At 46.3% G+C, this 21,856-nt stretch overlaps 1 protein-coding gene across 1 annotated transcript in view; it reads left to right on the plus strand.

Moving 5' to 3' along the window:
- SHROOM3 (shroom family member 3) overlaps positions 1-21,856 on the plus strand; it is a 217,753-nt gene that overhangs the window by 173,300 nt on the left and 22,597 nt on the right. Inside the window, exon 4 of the mRNA XM_056855663.1 lies at positions 17,776-17,907. Coding sequence (XP_056711641.1) covers positions 17,776-17,907 — 132 coding nt within the window. The remainder of the gene's footprint in view (positions 1-17,775; positions 17,908-21,856) is intronic.

Consider the following 21,856-nt stretch of genomic DNA (forward strand, 5'->3'; position numbering starts at 1 on the left):
GCTATTACTTGCAGTTTCTCTCCAGGGCAGCATTCAAGACCAATAAATTTCAAGGCATTTGAGAGATGCAGCTTATTAACTATGTTGACCTTCTCAGAAAATAAACAGGGTATTCTAAAATTTCAAAATGGCAACTAGCTCTACGATAGCTAATAAAGTTGCCAACCTCCAGGTGGGGCCTGGAGATCTCCTGAAATTACAACCAATCTCCAGACTACACAGATCAGTTCCCCTAGAGAAAATGGCTGTTTTGGATGGTGGGCTATATGGCAGTATACCCTGCTGAAGTCCCTCCCCAAACCTTGTCCTCCCCAGACTCCCTCTCCCCAAATCACCCAGAATTAGCTATTGGCAGAAATGACCGTAACCAAGTATGCCCACTTCATAAGAACATAAGAAAAGCCCTGCTGGATCAGACCAAGGCCCATCAGGTCCAGCAGTCTGTTCACACAGTGGCCAAACAGGTGTCTCTAGGAAGCCCACAAACAAGACGGCTGCAGCAGTATTATCCTGCCTGTGTTCCACAGCACCCAAGATAATGGGCATGCTCCTCTGATCCTGGAGAGAACATCAGATCATAAGAAAGGCCATGCTGGATCACACCAAGGTCCATCAAGTCCAGCATTCTGTTCACACAGTGGCCAACCAGGGGCCTCTAGGAAGCCCACAAACTAGACAACTGCAGTAGCATTGTCCTACCTGTGTTCCACAGCACCTAATATCATAGGTATGCTCCTCTGATCCTGGAGAGAATAGGTATGCATCGTGACTAGCAACCATTTTTACTAGTAGCCATGGATAGCTCTCTCCTCCATGATCATGTCCACTCTGCTCTTAAAGCCTTCCAGCTTGGCAGCCATCGCCACATCTGGGGCAGGGAGTTCTACAATTTGACTATGTCTACAGGTGATGATGTTGATCTCTTAACCATGGGACCCTTCCTCCCTCCATTCTCCGATGTGAAATCCTGCTCTCTTTCCTCTCTTTCACGTGCACGAATATGTGGAGCCTGAGAAGGACAGGGTTTGGGGATGGAAGGGACTTCAACGGGGCATGATGCCACAGAGTCCACCTTCCAAAGCAGCCATTTTCTCCAGGGGAACAGATCTCTGTCACCTGGAGACCAGTTGTAATTCCGGGAGGTCTCCAACTTCCACCTGGAGACTGGCAACCCTAAGGAGTGTCCCTACCCAGCAAAAGAGGAGGCGGTTTTGATATGTGCCCAGACAACTTCCTCTTGGTATGCTAAATTACTAGCTGTTCCATTACCTCCCATGTCTTCTGGAGGAGGAAATTATACTCAGCAAAGACAGAGATTCTATCAAGGTAATGAGGCCACCTCCTCTAAGATCTGGCTCGGCCACCACGCCTCTTCCATCCCCACACCAGAGAGGGGAGGGAGCTGGATGCCGGTGTGGTGCTCTGGGCAAAGCAGAACTGTTCTGGATATTGGCTATGGTTCTATGGAGCTGCCTCAGCGGAGCGCCAGATGGGGAGGGAGAGACAAAGACCCAGGTGACGGATGCTTGCAAAAAAAGAAAAGGGAGGTGCGGCTTGATTCTTTTATCTTCCTCTTTTTCCTCTTCTCCTTTTTCCCCTCTGGGGAAGGAATTTGGGTGATGTAATCGGGTGGATACGGGCAAAAGAGATAGCAGGACTAGGAAGCCAAGACCTGCTGTTCTTGAAGGGCTCCACTGGAAGGCACTCAAGTAAATCGCCTTACAGCGCCAGAAATCTACCCCAGCGAGCAAAACAATTTTAATTATTTTACTTCGTTTTCACCACTCCTTTTGCCCCACCCAAAGTGGCTTACGTTGTTCTCCCCCCTCCATTTTTTTCTCACAACAACCCTGTGAAGTAGGTTAGGCTGAAAGTGTGTGACTGGCCCCAGGTCACCCTGCAGGTTTCTGTGGCAGAGTGGAGATTCGAATCAGGGTCTCCTAGATCCATATTCTTCGCTCTAACTCCTATACCACACTCTGTGCGTGAATGGCACTGCATGTACTGCCCACATTTTCCTGTTTTCTCTTCAGCCGTTCCCACCCGCTGAGGAGGCAAGCAGCTTTTTAGACCGAGTGGCACTTTGCCTTTTCTCTTCAGAATTGCTCTGAACTTTTCCTTTTCTCTGCAGAATAGCTGCAGAGAAAACTTCTACAGAATCTCTAGATGCTCAGCTGGCGCCATTGCACATGCAGGATTAACTTCCTGAGGTCACAGAGCAACACTTGTTCTCCTGTCTTTCCTTAACATTTTCCCACCTTACTTTCTATTGCATTAAGAGCATGTTGTGAGGTTTCTGGCAGTGCAATTCTAAGCAGAGTTACACCTTTCTAAGCCCCATGGACTTCCAATGAATTTAGAAGGGTGTAACCCCAACTTAGGGTTGCTCTATAGGTCTCAGAGAGTAAGGGAGATGAAGGAAGGAAGATTAGACCTTGAGACGGCATATGCGGAGAAGCGCTGAAAGCAGAAGGCAAACAAAACGGATCACTTATTTCACCTCCCGTGCCTTCTCTCCACTGCAGGATATCCTGCTTCTCTCCTCGCAGTGCGTTTTCTCGACTGTACTCCCACACAGTTTCTTTTCCCACATCTAATCCTAAACTGAGTTGCACCCTTTTAAGCCTATTGACTTCAGTGGATTTAGGAAGGTGTAACTCTGCTCAGGACTGCGGTGTCAGTGCGTTGGCAGGTGCTGGCAGATCCCCGAAGATGCACGGGTAGATTTTTTTTTGTTTCTGGCACGCTTCTGGATCTACCATTTGTGATTGTTTTTTTTTTACATCTTTCAGAGCGGTTGCACTAGTTCATGTTGACAGTGCAAAAGAATGGAGGGGGAGGGAGAGAGAGCAAAACCAAACCAAACAAAGGGTTTTCCAATATGGACACCCTTAACTTTTTGTTCCTGATATAGAACTGACATCTTTGCTGATGCAGAGATATTTCTCGAAAATATTGCTGTTTGCTTTGAGGGTGTGTTTGGGGTACAGCAATGTCCACATGTGCACAACGAAGCACCATTAAGCCAATTAGCTGAACTGTGCTGAGCAACGTTTCAGGTCGTCGTTGTGTTGCTTAAAGAGATGCCTGTGCTTTTGAATAAAGAGCAGGAGTTGGGATGCCAAGAATTATGCAACCAGTGGTTCAGACTGTCGCTGCACACTTGTGTATTAAGTGCCGTCAAGTCGCTTCCGACTCAGGGCGACCCTGTGAATCAATGTCCTCCAAAACGTCCTATCCTTAACAGTCTTGCTCAGATCTTGCAAATTGAGGTCTGTGGCTTCCTTTATAGAGCCAATCCATCTCTTGTTGGGTCTTCCTCTTTTCCTGCTGCCCTCAACTTTTCCTAGCATGACTGTCTTTTCCAGTGACTTGTCTTGCACACTTATACCATTCCTTATTTGAATGCCCTCTATATGTGGAACCCAGGGCTAAATTTCTTGCCGGGCTGGTTTCTGGCCTAAACACTTGTCCTAGTACTGAGAAATTAGTATTTTTGTTAAAAGATTCTGATGGGTTTGTTTCATATAGGACCTCCCTGTATGTTCTGGCGGCAAAGAAAATAAGGTCCAATATGGTTGCTAAGAGAGCTGACCCTTTGGGTTGATTTTAATGGTTGCTAGGTCTTATTGGCCAATTGGGACTTCACTGCAATTTTTCGTCATTATTGCCCTGTATGCGTCAATTTAGCATAGTTTTATTATGTATAATTATTATTAATCTAGCATTTTATTAACCTAGTATTTTTCCTTTTATTATATATTTGTGGCATTGTTGATATGTTTGTAATGGTGTACGGCTATATGCAAATAAACTATTCATTCAGACTCGCTGCATCACGCCATTAAAAAACTTTTTTTTGCTGTATAAAGTCACAGCGACTTATGGTGACCCCGTAGGGTTTTCAGGGCAAAGAGTTCAGAGGTGGTTTGCCATCACCTGCCTCTGCGTCACATCCTTGTATTCCTTGGTGGTCTCCCATCCAAATACTAGCCAGGGACAACCCTGCTTAGCTTCTGAGATTTGAACACATGAACGCATGAAGCTGCCTTATATTGAATCAGACCCTTGGTCCATCAAAGTCAGTATTGTCTACTCAGACCGGCAGCGGCTCTCCAGGGTCTCAGGCAGAGGTCTTTCACGTCACCTACTTGCATAGTCCATTTAACTGGAGATGCCGGGGATTGAACCTGGGACCTCCTGCATGCCAAGCAGATGCTCTACCACTGAGCCACGGCCCCTTCCCTGATGAGACCAGTCTAGCCTAGGCTGTCTGGGTCAGGGTACAGCACTCCATCAGGCATTCCATTTTGGAAAGCAAGGGCTTTCAAAAGGCATTTGTGATATTGCATTGGTGGAGGGGGAAGGGGCTGTTCAAAGGGAAACAGCCACGATGCAAAGTTGAACACATGAAGCTGCCTTATACTGAATCAGACCTTTGGTCCATCAAAGTCAGTATTGTCTACTCAGACTGGCAGCAGCACTCCAGGGTCTCAGGCAGAGGTCTTTCACATCACCTACTTGCCTAGTTCCTTAACTGGAGATGTCAGGGATTGAATTTGGGGCCTTCTGCATGCCTAGCAGATAACCACTGAGGCACGGCCCCTCTCCCAGATACAGGTTAACTGTCCAAGAAAGTTAAGCCTTTCTTGGACAGTTACTGTTTAGTGCATAACAAAGACTCTGTTTAGCACTGCAGGTGGGGTATATCCACTTTTGCAAATAAAAGTACTGAATATGTGAAGCTTATGTTGGTGAAAGTATTGATACCGGCAGAAATGAAAGACCAGGTTTTGTACCTGCCTGGCCCCAGGTGATTTTATTTATTTATTAAGACATGTATATCCCTGTTTTCTCCCCAGTGGGGACACAAAGCTGCTTTTAAAATTGTTCTCCTCTCCTCCATTTTATGTTCACAACAACCCTGTGAGGTAGGTAAGGCTGAGTGTGTGGGACTGGCCCAGAGTCACCCACAGAGCATCCAGGGAGGTTGATAGACGGGGAGACAATCTTCCGAGTTTTATGGCAAATGTTTTAGTTTTGGTTTTTAAACTGGGTGTGTGTGGTTCAAACACAGTTTACGATACAGAATGTGTGTAGGCCTGCCCACGTCCAGGTGAGACCTGGAGATCTCCCAGAGTTACACCTGATCTCTGTACTACAGGGAAATGGCTGCTTTGGAGGGTGGGCTGTCTAGCACTATGCCCCACTGAGGTCCCACTCCTCCCCAAACCCCACTCTCCCAGGGCCCCATCACCAACCTAGACTTTCCCAACCGAATAGACAACCCTGGGGGAAAGGCTTTAGCTCAGTGGTAGAGCATCTACTTGGCATGCAGAAGGTCCCAGGTTCAATCCCCAGCATCTCCAGTTAAAGGGAATAGGCAAGTAGGTGATATGAAAGACCCCTGCCTGAGACCCTGGAGAGCCACTGCCGGTCTGAGTAGACAATACTGACTTTGATGGACGTTGATGGTATGATTAAGTATAAGGCAGCTTCATGTGTTCATGTGTTAGGTATGGGGGTGGGGTGGGGGTCTGATATTCCAAGAAAACAGTCTTCAACATTGTGTGTGTGTGAGAGAGAGAGAGAGAAAAATTGGGCATGTATGAAGTGGCCCTTCTAAATGCTTGCCTGAAATCCACCCCCTCTGTCTGCAGTGTGGATGGAGATTATACAATTGCTTGGAAATGACTTTCCAAACAGGAAGTAGCTTTACTACAGAAGAACATTTGAGTAGGAGTGAATTCCAGGCTCAGTCGTGCCACCCACAGCAAGCACACTTCTCATTTACTTGGGTAAACACAGAAAGATGAATTATGTGGCATAGCATCAGGCGAAACTCAAATGAGACAGGGGAGGAAATAGTTATTTGCTGTTGTCTGGGAACTTGAGGAGTTTATGATCAGATGTGAGTTGCTGAAATCCAGCCTAGTTCTGTTCATCTTCAGTTTGGTCTTGGCTGTGCTCTTAGATCATTGTGTGGATTTTCAGTAAAGAGATGCAGAATCTTCCTCGGTGATCTCCCATCCAAATGCTGACCCTGCCTAGCTTCTGAGATCTGACGAGATTGGGCTCTTCCATACCATTCCATATCCCTGGAGAGGCAATAAATGCATAAGAGCTGTAAGAATAGTGTGTATGTGCTTGCACATGAACATTTGGGTATGTCTTACTTTCACTTCTCAGCAACCTTTGGGTCACCTTTTTGGGTTTTCTTCAGGAGTCCCGTTTAGGGAGGTGGGAGAGGTAGCTGGCTGGTCTTCCATGCTAGATTATGAGAATACCGACGAAGGGGAGGAGGAGGAGTTGGTTTTTATATGCTGACTTTCTCCACCACTTAAGGAAGAATCAAACCGGCTTACAATCACCTTCCATTCCCCTCCCCACAACAGACACCCTGTGAGATAGGTGGGGCTGAGAGAGCTGTGACTAGCCCAAGGTCACCCAGCTCGTGGAGGAGTGGGGAAACCAACCCGGTTCACCAGATTAGAGTCCACTGTTCCCAACCACCGCTCTTAACCACTATACCACACTGGCTCTTAGGAGAGATTGCATGTATCTCTGGCAAGCACAGTGGTTCTGCACACTGGGCAATCATTTTTAGAAACTATGTAGGCCCATGTACTATGCTCTGTGCATTAAAACATTAAGAGCAGCCGAGCATGCGAAAACCCTTTGCTTCGAATACAAGGGTGACTGAGCCTTTGTCAATAATACGTTAGACTGCATTTCTTTTTGTTTGTCTTTTGCAATCTGATCTTGCTTGTAAGCAACTGCCAGCCTTTGCATTTTGCTAGGAGTGGCCCCCCTCCCTTTCCAGATCTTTTCCCCACAACCCTGCAAGCCACGTGTATCAGAGACAGCCTGGTGTAGTGTGGGTAAGAGTGGTGGTTTGGAACAGTGGACTCTAATATGGAGAACCGGGTTTGATTCCCCACTCCTACACATGAGCGGCAGACTGTAATCTAGTGAACTGGGTTGGTTTCCCCACTCCTACGCACGAAGCCAGCTGGGTGACCTTGGGCTAGTCACACTCTCTCAGCCCCACCCACCTCACAGGGTGCCTGTTGTGGGGAGGGGAAAGGAAGAAGATTGTAAGCCGGTTTGAGTCTTCCTTAAGTGGGAGAGAAAGTCGGCTTATAAAAACCAACTCTTTGTCTTCAATACTGACCCTGATGGACTGATTCAGTATAAGGCAGCTTCATGTGTTCATGTGATTGCCAGATCAAAGCCATTGTGCAGAAAGACTGTGCATAGTGTAACCTCTGCCCTGCTTATTTACAATTGAAAGCAAAAAGTAGCTATGATGCGCTCAAAAGCTATTTGAAATTTATGCCAACCCCACCCCCCAAAAACACATTATCTGGTACCCTAAGAAGAGTAAGCAAGTTTCACATAATTTTGCCAAATGTTTTTTTCCCCCTTTGCTTGTTTTGCTTACTGGAGATGAAGAAACTTGTAAATCTGGAGAATAAGCCATTGGCTTGTTTATATGAGTGAAAAGAATGTGCAAATGTTGACATAGTAGTCGAAGGGGGATTGTTTGTTGTTAAATTGAACATTTTGCAGTAACTACTAGGGTTGGAACTATGGATTTAGACAGGTGTAACTCTTGTTTAGAATCACACTATGTATAGGTTAATCTGTTGATGGACTGAACAAATGCTCCCAATTGGTCAAGCAACATTTTTTTTAAAAGTGTTTTAAAATTCAAGTACTTATAAAAACTGTAGATAACAAGGGCCACTTTAGGAGAAGCATTCCCCTTTCTTTCTCACACAAGAAGGAATACCTCTTCTAAATGAGACATGCGGTTTGTCATCATTCATTAAATACAAAGTGTTTTTCTCCATCTACAAAACTGCTGTTTTATTCTTATGCAGATTTATTCCACCGTTCAGTGATGACTCGTACAATTAATCAGCAAGTCTTTATTTAATCACGTGAGCCTTAAATCAAGGAGCCTTAATGATCGCACTGATTTCCCCACTTTATAAAACTGCATTAGACTGATACAGATTTGGACTGTATCCAAGCTAACATTATAATACTAGACTTTTGCAGACAGCAAACTGAGCCTAAGTATGTCCTGTTTCCCAACAGCAAAACCAATCCCTTTTTTCATACTTTTTTTTAAATAATTTTTTTATTTTTTTCAAATTCATTCATATTCAATTACATTTGTCCATTAACCAATTATATAACATAACAACGTTTTCTTATCCTATCTAATATATGTTTCTTTAACTTCCCCTCTCCCCTCCTCTGTCTCTTTATTGTCATTGTTACTCTCTTTGTGTTTATTGTCTAATTCTTTATAATAAATCACCCATATCTACTTCAACAAGTCTGCATTAGATCAAAATATATCCCTTAATATCACAATTAAATTCATTCATACAGTATTTTGTCCATGCCTCCCATTCTGTCACAAATTCAATTTCTTCTTTTTGATTTATTAATGCTGTAAGTTTTGCCATTTCGGCTAGCTCCATCATTTTTTCTATCCACTCAGTCTTATTTGGTATCTCAGTCATTTTCCATCTCTTAGCGTATACCAATCTAGCAGCTATGGTGGCATACATCAAAAACGATCTCTCAGTCACTATGGTATCCGGTATTATACTTAACAGCATCATCGCCGGTGTTTTGGGGATATTTTGTTGTAATATCAACCTTAATTCCTTTTTTTTTCGTACTTGACCACCCACAAAATGTTTGCAGTTGCTGAAGAGTTGGAATCGTGTCCAGTTCCTTTCGGGCCATCCATTTATTCTCCCTGCTCCTCGAAAGCCGGCTTTCGCCATTTATTAAAGTGCAAACTGTGTTGGCTTTCTTCTTTCCCACCAAAAAACATTCCCCTCCACCCCTTTAGGCAAAGAAATGGTGCCAACTCGTCCTGGGCAGCGTTCAGCCAAAGTTAAACGTTTCAAGTTAACGTTTACTTCAATGGGGACAGTCGTAGCAGGTCACCACCTTAGCCCACAGCGGGATCAAGAAACAAAAGCCATATTGTAGTACCTTTTATGAAGACCAGCCAAGATAACACTTGCACACTAGTCTTGCTCTATTTTGTCTAGTCTTCCTAAAAAGGAGAATCGCATGGCTTTTGTTTTGCGTTTACTTGAATAAGTTGTCCTTTTAACGTCCTCTCCTCTGAAATCAGTGGGACTTTGGCTGGCTTCCCCTCCTTCCCCCCCCCTTTCCTAATCTTCTGCACTGTTTGCTTGCTTACAAAAAGCCTGCACAAAGACGCATTCTGAACTTCTTCGCAGCCGATTATCGCTGCCATGCGCATAGGAGGCCGCGGGAGTCATCCGCTAGCTCATGCTGAAAGTCGGCTTGCGAGTTCATCATGGATTCCGCCACCCTACCGCTTTTCTTTCCCTTGTATGCTTTTTGGCCAAGACTGAAAGCGGCCAGGAGCTCTTCTCCCCCCTCCCCCCAGTTTTCTATTTCCTTCATTTGCACACTGGAGCTCAGTCTGCAGACAATTCCTTGCAGGTGTGCAATTGTGTATTCCTAGTCACTGAATGCCTGCTATTGCAAGGCCTCCGATGCGGTTCAGTTACCGCAACTGAGGTTTGAGCAGAATCTCTGACAGAAGCAAATAGAGAGCCTCTAAGAAGGTTTGCGGTTAAGTGTACTAATTCACAGAGACAGGGCAATAATCAATTTAGATATGTGCTGGGAGTTCCCAAAGACCTTTAAAAATGTAATTTTCAGGCATAGGGTGGGGCTAGGGTTGCCAGCTCTGCATTATGGAATTCCTGGAGATTTGGGGTGGAGCCCAGGGAGGGTGGGATTTGGGGAGAAGAAGGACCTCAGCCGGGTACCATGCCAATACAGTCCACCCTCCAAAGCAGCCATTTTTTCCAGGGGGTCTGATCTCTGTTGTATGGAGATCAGTTGTAATTCTGGGAGATCTCCAGGCCCCGCCGGAGGTTGGCAACCCTAAAAGGGGCCCGATTGGGACCACATAGGGTTGGCAACCTCCAGGTACTAGCTGGAGATCTGCTATTACAACTGATCTCCAGCCGACAGAGATCAGTTCACTGGGAGAAAATGGCCCCTTTGGCAAATGGACTCTATGGCATTGAAGTCCCTCCCTTCCCCAAACCCCACCCTCCTCAGGCTCTGCCCCAAAATCCTCCGGCCAGTGGTGAAGAGGGACCTGGCAACCCTAGGAAGACAGGAAGGAGGAGGATTGAAATTCCCCTCTACACAGTCCTCTCTCTCCACCATCCTGATCCAAATCAGGACCCCAGGCCTGAAAATTCAGTTTTTAAAAATCCCTGGGCGTTCCAGTCATATAACTCCTTGAGCATGTCTGGTTTGGCCCTCTGAGGAACAAGGAACTGAAGCAAATAGCCCAGGGCCAAATACCACTGCAATCGGATATTGCTTTGGCCAGAGGTTTGCTGTCAAAAGATGCTGATGAATGCCACAAGGCAACTTCTAGATTGCTGACTCGTGAAATGCTGGGGAAAGGAGGTTTAGGCTGCAGTCAACATGTGGTTGGTCCTGCAATCCGCCCCTGTGCATGTATACTCAGAAGTAAGCCTGCTGTGCTAGTCTCGCTGAGTAAACACATTTAGAAACAACCATTTTTCATGCTGTTGATTCAATAGGCTTGATTGCATATCTGTGTTTTTCCCCTTTCTCATTTGCTGCACCTGTAATTTGATACTGCGGATCTCGTCAGATCTCGTCAGATCTCAGAAGGGAAGCAGGGTCAGCCCTGGTTAGTATTTGGATGGGAGACCACCAAGGAATACCAGAGGAAGGAGCTGGCAAACCCCCTCTGTTAGTCCCTTGCCATGAAAACCCAAAAAGGGGTCGCCATAAGTCGGCTGCGACGTGAAGGCACTTTACACACACACACACACACATGTAATTGTGGCTAAAATGGCATTAAATTTAAAAATGGGCCACTTCTCCTTTGAGTTCCAATCCTCATAAGAACGTAAGAAAAGCCATGCTGGATCAGACCCAGACCCATCAAGTCCAGCAGTCTGTTTACACAGGAGCCTCTAGGAAGCCCACAAACAAGACGACTGCAGCAGCATTATCCTGCCTGTGTTCCAAAGCACCTAATAGAATAGGCCTGCTCCTCTGATCCTGGAGAGAATAGGGATGCATCATAACTAATAGCCATGTTGACTAGTAGCCATGGATAGCCCAGTCCTCCATAAGAACGTAAGAGAAGCCATGCTGGATCAGACCAAGGCCCATCAAGTCCAGCAGTCTGTTCACACAGTGGCCAACCAGGGGCCTCTAGGAAGCCCACAAACAAGACGACTGCAGAAGCATTGTCCTGCCTGTGTTCCAAAGCACCTAATATGTTAGGCATGCTCCTCTGATCCTGGAGAGTATCACACATTTAAAAACAGCAGATTTGATCCAGCCACTTAATCTCACTTTATATCTTTCCACAATGCAGTCCCCGTTCCAAATGGTTTTTCACTATGTGGGTCCCATCATTCTCAGCATAGCCTTTTTTTAGTGGTCAAAAACCACCACCCCTTCCTTTTTCACCAGCAGAAAAGTTGGTTGGATCCCACCCAGCATGAGAAGGTGTCTTTAGTGTCGTATAGGACAATATCTCTGTGTTATTCTTGTCTTGAAGTCTAGAGATCCAGTGTGGTGTTGTGGTTAAGAGTGGTGGTTTGGAGCGGTGGACCCCGATCTGGAGAACCGGGTTTGATTCCCCACTCCTCCACATGAGTGGCGGAGGCAAATCTGAAGAACCGGGTTGGTTTCCCCACTCCTACAAACGAAGCCAGATAGGTGACCTTGGGCTAATCACAGTTCTCTCAGCCCCACCTACCTCGCAGGGTGTCTGTTGTGGGGAGGGGAAGGGAAGGGGATTGTAAGCCGGTTTGATTCTTCCTTAAGTGGCAGAGAAAGTCGGCATATAAAAACCAACTCTTCTTCTGCTTCTTCCACTAATGACATAATGTAAGTCTCAGAGGTATCTTCCTGTTTCACTCTGGAAGAAGTACCCGTCAGAGCAGAAGGCACATTGCTTCTGCTTTAAGCCTGGGGTGCTTTAAGGGGGTGGGGCCCATGGCTCTGTGGTACATAAGGTTGCCAACCTCCAGGTGGTGGCTGGAGATCTCCCACTATTACAACTGATCTCCAGGCGATAGAAATCAGTTCCCCTGGGGGAAATGGCCATTCGGCAACTGGACTCTATGGCATTGAAGTTCCTCCCCTCTCCAAACTCTGCCCTCCCCATTCACCCAGACTGGCTCAGAAAAGCACAAATCAAATCTTTGCTGGAAGAGGAAGAAGGGTTGGTTTTTATATGCCGACTTTCTATACCACTTAAGGGAGACTCAAACCGGCTTACAATCTCCTTCTTTTCCCCTCCCCACAACAACTGTGAGGTAGGTGGGGCTGAAAGAGCTTTAAGACAGCTGTGACTAGCCCAAGGTCACCCAGCTGGCTTCATGTGGAGGAGTGGGGAAACCAACGCACTTCACCAGATTAACCTCCGCCACTCATGTGGAGGAGCGGGAAATCAAACCCAGTTCTCCAGATTAGCATCCACAGCTCCAAACCACCGCTCTTGACCACTACACCACGCTGGCTGTGAGTGGTTTTTAAACCCCTGCTGTAATGCATTTAATCTGCATTTTCTGAGCAGAGGTAGGTTATGGACACAACCCCTTCCCCCTGCATGCACATTACTTGAACTTGTCTTTTGGATGAGATGCATTGCTTTGTATTTACCCATCCCTCTGTTCTGGGGCTGAAGTGCTTTTTAAAATATTACTGGCTTAAAAAAAAAAAAACCCAAACCTGGCACAGCGACTCTTCTGTCCACTCCGTTGCTGGAGGCTTCCATGGAGAGCGTGCTTTATTCCTGTCAAACAATGTGCTTTCTCATGCAAGAAATGAGAATGTCCTCGGTTTTGATTTGACCAGGACCACAAAGAAATCCTGTAAATCCCTCAGGCCTCCGTGTTCCACGAGGCGACGTGTTGAGGATCTCTTCCAAGGCTGCGACTTGGGAGTTAAATCCTGTCGCCTCGTAGCCTGCAGCATTCCGTTTCCTTGCTTTCTCTGCAAAGCAGTAACAAAAGAGGCCTTTTAAAGGACAGTCGACATGTGATATGTGACTTGCTCAACTTTTATTCATTTCCTTGTGTTATTTATAGTCCGCCTTTCTCACAGGGACGCAAGGCAGATTACCCGGAGTGAGTCAATACAATCGACAAAAATGGAACATTTGATAAAGAATGCATTAGGATCAAACCCAACTCAAACCCAACCCCTTTCTGACTATATATTACTCTTCCTACACACTTGACACTGAGAGACACGGTCCTTCAGTGTTACTCCTCTGAAGACGCCGGCCACAGCTGCGGGCGAAACGTCAGGAAAGAAAATACCAAGACCACGGTCACACAGCCCGGATAACCTACAAGAACCAATGAACTCTGACCGTGAAAGCCTTCGACAATATTTTTAATGCGTTAGGACTGTAGAAGTCTGGAACCAACCAGAACTCTAAACGACTGAATCTGAAGCGTAGCATAAGTATTAACATGACACATTAATAGCTCCTTCCTGAGAGCTGCGGCGGCCGGGAATTGCATGGCCGTGGTGGCGGCGCGGTGCCTCCAAAGAGGTTTGGCCGCTGCCAGCAGAGGGGGAAAGAGTTAAAAAAAAAAAATTAAGAAAAGGAAATTAGAAAAGGAAGAAGAGTTGATTTTTATATGCCGACTTACTCTACCACCTAAGGGAGACTCAAACCGGCTTACAGTCACCTTCCCTTCCCCTCCCCAAAACAGACACCCCGTGAGGTAGGTGGGGCTGAGAGAGTGTGACCAGCCCAAGGTCACCCAGCTGCCTTCATGTGTAGGAGTGGGGAAATCAATCCAGTTCACCCGATTAGCCTCCACCGCTCATGTGGAGGAGCGGGGAATCAAACCCAGTTCTCCAGATCAGAGTCCACCGCTCCAAATCACCGCTCTTAACCACTACACCACGCTGGCTCTCAGTGGGGGGGGGGGCATTGAAAACAGCGATGCTGCACCAACAAAAAGCTGTCGCAGCTCCGCTGTTGCTAAAGGGGGATGTTCCTGGGCTGAAAGGGGTTAGGAAGCTGCCTACAGGCAGGTCCGCCCCCCGAAACGCCCGGGAACACATCCCAGGACACCGGCGGGAAGCTGAGCTGGCATCCAAGGGCTACTCTGCTGCGGCAGTCCAGGGGGGCTGGCGCAAGTGGTACTACGCCGGCGTCTGTGCCTGTTTGCACAGCACAAGTATCAGGGACACCGGCATAAGGGTCACGGCACCTCCTAAGCCCATTCAGCCCCCAAGCTCAGGAATGAGCTGTAAGTGGTGCAAACAGTACATAGTGAGATCCTACTTACAGTAAGTGATAGAAGTATAGAGCAGGGCTTCTTAAACGTTTCCCACTCGCGACCCCTTTTCACCCGAGAAATTTTTAGGCAACCCTGGGTATATAGGTATAAAAAATAGGTATACAAATCAGACATTTACTGATAATAAATCATAAAGAAATTTATTTTAAAACAATTCTTTGGTATACATATATTTTTTGCGACCCCCACATGCAGTTATGCGACCCCATGTGGGGTCGCGACCCACAGTTTAAAAAGCTTTTGTATAGACCACAGTCGCAAATCATTTTTCCAAGTAACTTTGTGAAACCATTTTGTATAGTGCTACCCTACTGCCTGCGTAGAAAAGCCATCTTGAACAATTCAGTTTTGCAGTTTGTGGAAAGCCAGACTAGCGGTTCATTCCGTGGGCAACCTCCACTGTAGATGGGTAATTTTGCTCTCCCCTGAGTCTTTAATTTATTTCTCTTGGCATGCTGGCAGTTCTTGAGAGGCATTTTAATGTGCTTGAATTATTGAAATAGTGTGACATTCAGGAATCCTAGAAAAAACAAACAATGTACATGCCGCCTGTCCTGCTTCTTCTCCCGTTTGTTTTCAGATCCACCATTCTTCCCGGACTTAATGTTTTTTCTAAAATCATATGCATCCACTATTTTCTTCAGCTTCATATGCAAAGACAGATGGTATGGAAAAGGGATTTGGGGTAAGGGCGGTTCATCATGCAAAAATGAGAGAAGCTACATCTGCCAAACGTCCAGGATGTATTGTTGTGAAATGCATACCCAGAATTTTGCATGCTTCTGATTTAATTTTCCTTAACCATGTGAAGTGGGTTTGAAGGGCCAGCCCAGCTTAGCCCAAGCTTGTCATAACTTGGAAGCTAAGCAGGGTTGGCTGTGGTCAGTACTTCCATGGGAGACTGTGGAGGGAATCCTGTGCCCAGGTGGGTTTCCCCTGGAGCTCTAAGTTCCCCTGAGCCAGCATGGTACAGTGAATAAGAGCGGTGGTTTGGAGCGGTAGACTGTGATCTGGAGAACCAGGTTTGATTCCCCACTCCTCCACAGGAGCGGCAGAGGCTAATCTGGTGAACTGGATAAGTTTCCCCACTCCTCCACATGAAGCCAGCTTGTTGACCTTAGAATCATAGAGTTGGAAGCGACCACCAGGGTCATCCAGTCCAACCCCCTGCACAATGCAGGGCTAGTCACAGCTCTCTCAGCCCCACCTACCTCACAGGGTGTCTGTTGTGGGGAGGGGAAGGAAAGGTGATTGTAAGCCCGTTTGATTCTTCCTTAAGGGGTAGAGAAAGCATATAAAAGCCAACTCCTCCTGCTCCTCCTCCTCTTCCTCCTCCTCCTCTTCTTCTTCTCCACTTGCTCATCTTCCATGCTTACAAATGGAGACAAATCTATTAGGAGGGCCAGCATGACATAGTGGTTAGAGTGTGGCGCAAGGATCTGGGAGACCCTGGTTCGAATCCCCACTCCACTGTGGAAACTTGCCACATGACCTTGGGCCAGTCACACACTCTCACCCTAACCTTCCTCACAAGGTTGTTGTGAGGATAAAATGGAGGAGAGGAGAATTATGTAAGCCACTTTGGGTCCCTATTGGGAAGAAAGGTGGGATGTAAATGAAGTGAATCAATAATAAATAAGTCTTCCATTGAACATGAAAACATTCAGAAACCAGAAGGTGAACATTTTAATCTCACAGGGCATCCAGCTGATGGTTTAAAACTTGCTTCTTTCCTATGAAAGACCTTCAGAGGGAGAGTCCAACACTAAATGGCGAAAGCAGAATTCATTAACCAGTTCAAGCCTGTTCTCCCCTGCCTTAACAACAACTCTGGATTTTGCATTCTCCATAGGTACACAGCAGTTTAAATAGCCCAGACTAGCCCAAGCTTGTGAGAGCTTGCAAGCTAAGCAGGGTTGGCCATGGTTAGTACTTGGATGGGAGACCACCAAGGAAGTCCAAGGTCACTACACAGAAGCAAGGCAATGGCAAACCACTTCTGCTCATCTCTGGCCTTGAACACTCCATGATGGGTCGCTGTAATGTAAGTTGGTTGGGACTTCCTGGGCACTTAAGTATTACAATAGATACATAGCCCACCCCTTACAGAGGAAGGAGCCGTGGCTCAATAGTAGAGCATCTGCTTGGGATGCAGAAGGTCCCAGGTTCAATCCTCGGCATCTCCAGTTAAAGGGACTAGGCAGGTAGGTGATATGAAAGACCTCTGCCTGAGACCCTGGAGAGCCGCTGCCAGTCTGAGTAGACAATACTGACTTTGATGACCCAGGGGTCTGATTCAATAGAAAGCAGCTTCATGTTTTCATGTGTACAGTTGCTAATTAGTTCCGACCTCTGTAACTTCCTATTGTATCTGCTTATCTTGTTCAACCTTCACTAGATTCTACCTTAATACTCCTTTGCTTATCTAACAACACATAAGAGTGGCTCGTACCTTCTCTGAGAATACGGGTGACTGTTTGGATTGAATGGTGTTTTAAATAGACCTCTGTTCGTACCATCTCTCTCCTTCGACCTTTGTATTGGGCATACAGCGCCCTGACCTGGATGCGCCAGGCTAGCCTGACCTCGTCAGATCTCAGAAGCTAAGTAGGGTTGGCCCTAGTTATTAATTGGACAGGAGACCACCAAGGAATACCAGGGTCTCTATGCAGAGGAAGGCGATGGTAAACCACCTCTGTTAGTCTCTTGCCTTGAAAACCCCACGGGGTCGCCATAAGTCGGCTGCGACTTGACGGCACTTTAGACACACACATATGAATTAGCATGATGGATGTACACCTCAGCTCTGTCTCATGAAACCTTATGCTAGGATAAACTCTAAATCTCCAAGTTGCCACTGGACAGCTGGTTTTTCTTTGCTGCCATAGATAACTCAGCTTCCCATTCAGAAGTTTGATTTAATCTGTGCCTGGTCACGCTCTCTTTCTCTGAAGAACAAGCATGCTTTAAAATAGATTTTTTTTAAAAATGATTTTGCCAGTGGTATGTTCCAATATAGGTCAAAGCATATCCCCCTTATGGGTCGACCCACCTGTTAAAATTGTCTTTAAGGTTGCCATATTTACAGCATAATAGAAATAAATCTAATGACATTCTGGGTGTTTGGGTCTCAAATGTTCTCAGGCATCAGGACCAGGAAAATGAATCGTTGATGCGACCGGGTTCAAGAGACTGTCCCAGCGAACTGTGCTTGTGAAATAATAGCCTATTGAAATGTAATAAGCAATAGGAGAGAACCTGGACAGCACCTAGCACATGGTTGCAACAACAGCAGTGTTATATAACAGTCACATGTCTGTTGTCTAGGATAGAGGCCGTTTCTAATTATTTTATCCCTCCGTTTCCTTTCCAGGCGAAGCGATCCTGGGGGCCGGCCGCACTCTTGGCATTCAGCCAAAATCCCAGAGAACCCACCCGATCTCAGTATGATGCAAATATCTCAGGGCATGATTGGCGCTCCTTGGCACCAAGCCTACCATTCCAGGTAAGCCTCGCAACACCTTGGCCCGCAAGCTTCCCTTTGAAAATCGGTGCAAGTTTGCTTCCCATTCCAGGAAGAAGAACACTTACTTTCTCTTCTCATAAAGGCCTCTTTCTCTGTCGCTGAGCAGGGGCTGTGGCTCAGTGGTAGAGCATCTGCTCAGCATGCAGAAGGTCCCATGTTCAATCCCCGGCATCTCCTGTTAAAGGTGCCTTATACTGAATCAGACCCTTGGTCCATCAAAGCCAGTATTGTCTACTCAGACTCTTCAGGGTCTCAGGCAGAGGTTTTTCACATTACCTACTTGCCCGGTCCCTTTAACTGGAGATGCTGGGAATTGAACCTGGGACCTTCTGCATGCCAAGCAGATGCTCTACCACTGAGCCACAGCCCCTCCCCTGGACTACCTGTAGGCCTTGCTGTGACCTATATTTCACAACCAAGCGTGCCATCAGAAATATGTTGCTTTTCATTTATTGATGTTATGGGGCAGGTTTTAATCATTGTTTTAATAAGAACATAAGAACGGCCATGCTGGATCAGACCAAGGCCCATCAAGTCCAGCAGTCTGTTCACACAGTGGCCAACCAGTTGCTTCTAAGAAGCCCACAACACAAGACGACTGCAGCAGCATTGTCCTGCCAAATCACTTAATATAATAGGCATGCTCCTTGGATCATGGAGAGCCGCCCTAAGCCCGGCTTTTGCTGGGGAGGGCAGGGTATAAGCTTAATAAAGTAAGTAAATAAATAAAATAGTATGGGATATATGTTTTAGCTAGATTAAACCGTATGTTTTTAAACTGTATATTATGGTGTCAATTTTTAAATATATTGTATTCATATGATGTTAGCCGCCCTGTGGTAGAGCATCTGCTTGGCATGCAGAAGGTCCCAGCTTTGCAGGGGAAAGGGTGGGGTATAATTGAAAAAAAATAAATTAAATAAATCTCCAGTTAAAAGCACCAAGTGGTAGCTGATGTGTAAGACCTCTGCATGAGACCCTGGAGAGCCGATGTCAGTCTGAGTGGACAATACTGACCTGGATGGACCAAGGGTCTGAGTCAGTATAAGGCAGCTTCATTTGTTGTCAAGTACTGAGCTTTGCCCACATTTCTCTACAGGCTGAGGAATCATGCAGGCCCTGGTTGGTTCTCAGCCCAGGCCTCTAGTTTAGCTGCTCACTGCATAAGCAGGGTTGGGTATGTGTGTGTGTAAAGTGCCATCAAGTCGCAGCCTACTTATGGTGACCCCTTTTGGGGTTTTCATGGCAAGAAACTAACAGAGGTGGTTTGCCAGTGCCTTCCTCTGCACAGCAACCCTGGTATTCCTTGGTGGTCTCCCATCCAAATACTAACAGGGCTGACCCTGCTTAGCTTCTGAGATCTGACGAGATCAGGCTAGCCTGGGCCATCCAGGTCAGGGCAGGGTTGGGTATACTTTACTGTAAAAAAAAACAAAAAAACAAAAAACAGCAAAATTCTGCACCAAAAATTCTGCAGTCTTAATAATATATTATTAAAATGTTTTCTATTTGATTCATGTGTTCTGGTTCTGCCAGTTATTGCAAATGTATTCTATTTGGAAAAACCATGCATGCTGCGGAATCCGGCTTTTCTTGCCTTAGGGTTTTCAAGGCAAGACCGTTCAGAGGTGGTTTGCCAGGGCTTGCCTCTGCATAGCAACCCTCGACTTCCTCGGTGGTCTCCCATCCAAGTACTAACCAGACCAGGGCTGACCCTGCTTAGCTTCTGAGATCGGGCTAGCCTGGGCTGTCCAGGTCAGGGCATATAACCAGTTCTTTATGTAGACCTGATTATATAGAAACATAGAACTCTGTCATTCCTGCCTGCTACACTGTGTTTCCAACTTTTAGACAAATATATAGATGTTAGGAAGACAGAACATGATACAGCTGGAAAGAGTTAAGGATGTTTCTCAGACTTCTTTTGTATGTGTAGACAAATCCTCTGTCTTTTGGCACATCTTTCATTTTCCCGCAGATTTGGAATCTCAGCACAAGGCAATTGGCTGTGCCCCCCCTCCCCCCAACATAGCCACTGGAATTTCAAGCCCCTCTGTGAAACCTAAATACTGGCACCGCTAGTAATTTATGGAGATTAAAAGGGTAATTTATTGAGATCAAAAGAGCCATGGGATGGGAAAGCAGGAAGAGACTCTAGGATTACACACACAAAAACCCAAAAAACCCTTGCAGCAGAGAGACGTGTGTTCTCTCTCCCCTGACACCCAGCACAAATCATCTGGCAAAAGCATTTGTTTCATCCCAGGGAGGCTTGCCACGGAGGCGACGCCGAAGACCTGGCAGAGAACTGCAACCCCCAGATTGCTCTGTGTCTGCCCGGTCTCTTCTGGCAGAGATGCCGTCTCTCCAGGTGTTTCCTCATGGAGGGACTCCAGTGGCACCTAGTGGACACATTGCTAGCCTCCTGGATGGAAAGGCCGGTATCGGCATATGTCAGTAAAGCACTAGGTATGGAGCATGTCGAAGGGGTCAGAGTGTCCAAGATTGAGATTATTCATCTGCTTCTTACTTACAAAGACAGCAAACAGCAAAAACAGCTGCGATAGTTAACTTTTTTTTAAACAGGAAAATGGCTAATTCTGTTGGAATTGGAAGTAGACAAAAGTTGCTCATGGCAACTGTAGGGCTCAGGTTTAAGGCCTGTTCACTGTCATACATATATGTAGCAGTATTCAGGCACACCAGGAAGCGTGGGAATTTCTCATGCTTCCTGGTTATCAGTGAGTGGTGGATTTCTGAGGCAAATGTCTATTCATTCCCATTTTACAGATGGATCACGATGGGTAGCCGTGTTTGTCTGTCTGTAGCAGTAGAAAAGATCAAGAGTCCAGTAGCACCTTAAAGACTAAGAAAATTTCTGATAGGGTATGAGCTTTTGTGAGTCACAACTCAAACCCTACCAGAAATTTTGTTAGTCTTTAACGGAAGTCGGTTTCAGGTAGCCGGCTCAAGGTTGATTCAGCCTTCCATCCTTCCGAGGTCGGTAAAATGAGTACCCAGCTTGCTGGGGGTAAAAGGAAGATGACTGGGGAAGGCACTGGCAAACCACCCCGCAAACAAAGTCTGCCTAGAAAACGTCGGGATGTGACGTCACCCCTTGGGTCAGGAATGACCCGGTGCTTGCACAGGGGACCTTTACCTTTTAAGGTGCTACTGGACTCATGCATTTTACAGACGGTGAATTCAAGCTAAGCACAGTAGCTTTACTCTACTGTGATTATAGTGAGCTAGGCTTTGAGGTTGAAGTGACAACTTCCTAGGTCCATCGCCAGCTGTGAGCCATGTTAATTTTCAGGCCAACCCATTTTCAGCTGTTATGAACAAAAAGAGAGTCCAAGAGCCCAAAAAACCAGCTTCTTCCCGTCCATACAGCAACTAAAATGACAAATGGACAGTGTTTGCTGTTTTGCCAACACCAGAGTTTCCTCAACAAGTAGAGCTGTCCTGTTCTTTCTATAGCAATCTTTGAGCCCCTCGAAAGTACAACTTTGCCCACTGGAAGGTCTTAGAGAGACTCAGCTGGTGTCTGACTGAAACCAGCGAGCTTTCTGCCTCTCCGTCCCTCCCTCGCTTCTTTCTCTGTCATGTCTGTTTAGTTTTCTCACAGCAAACAAAATGTCTCCTGCCCAGTTTGAATTTCCAGGAACATTGCCAGGGTATAGCCTTCACCTCCATAAAAAGAAAAGAAATGAAAAGGAGGGGAAAAGGAAAGAGGCAGAGAGGAAGCAAATTCCTTCCCCCTTTACCAGCTTCTCTTACTCCCTCGATCTCTCTCTTTCTCTCATATCTGGACTTTTTTTTTTTTTTGCAATGTTTAAGATGCTTTTGATGGATTGTCCGGGTGGAGCAGACATGCTCAGACTTCCCCGCAAAGCCCCCGATGCCTGAGCCCTGCCTCCATCTATTT

Source organism: Euleptes europaea, chromosome 9 (assembly GCF_029931775.1).
Source record: "Euleptes europaea isolate rEulEur1 chromosome 9, rEulEur1.hap1, whole genome shotgun sequence".
Classification (NCBI taxonomy): Eukaryota; Metazoa; Chordata; class Lepidosauria; order Squamata; family Sphaerodactylidae; genus Euleptes; species Euleptes europaea.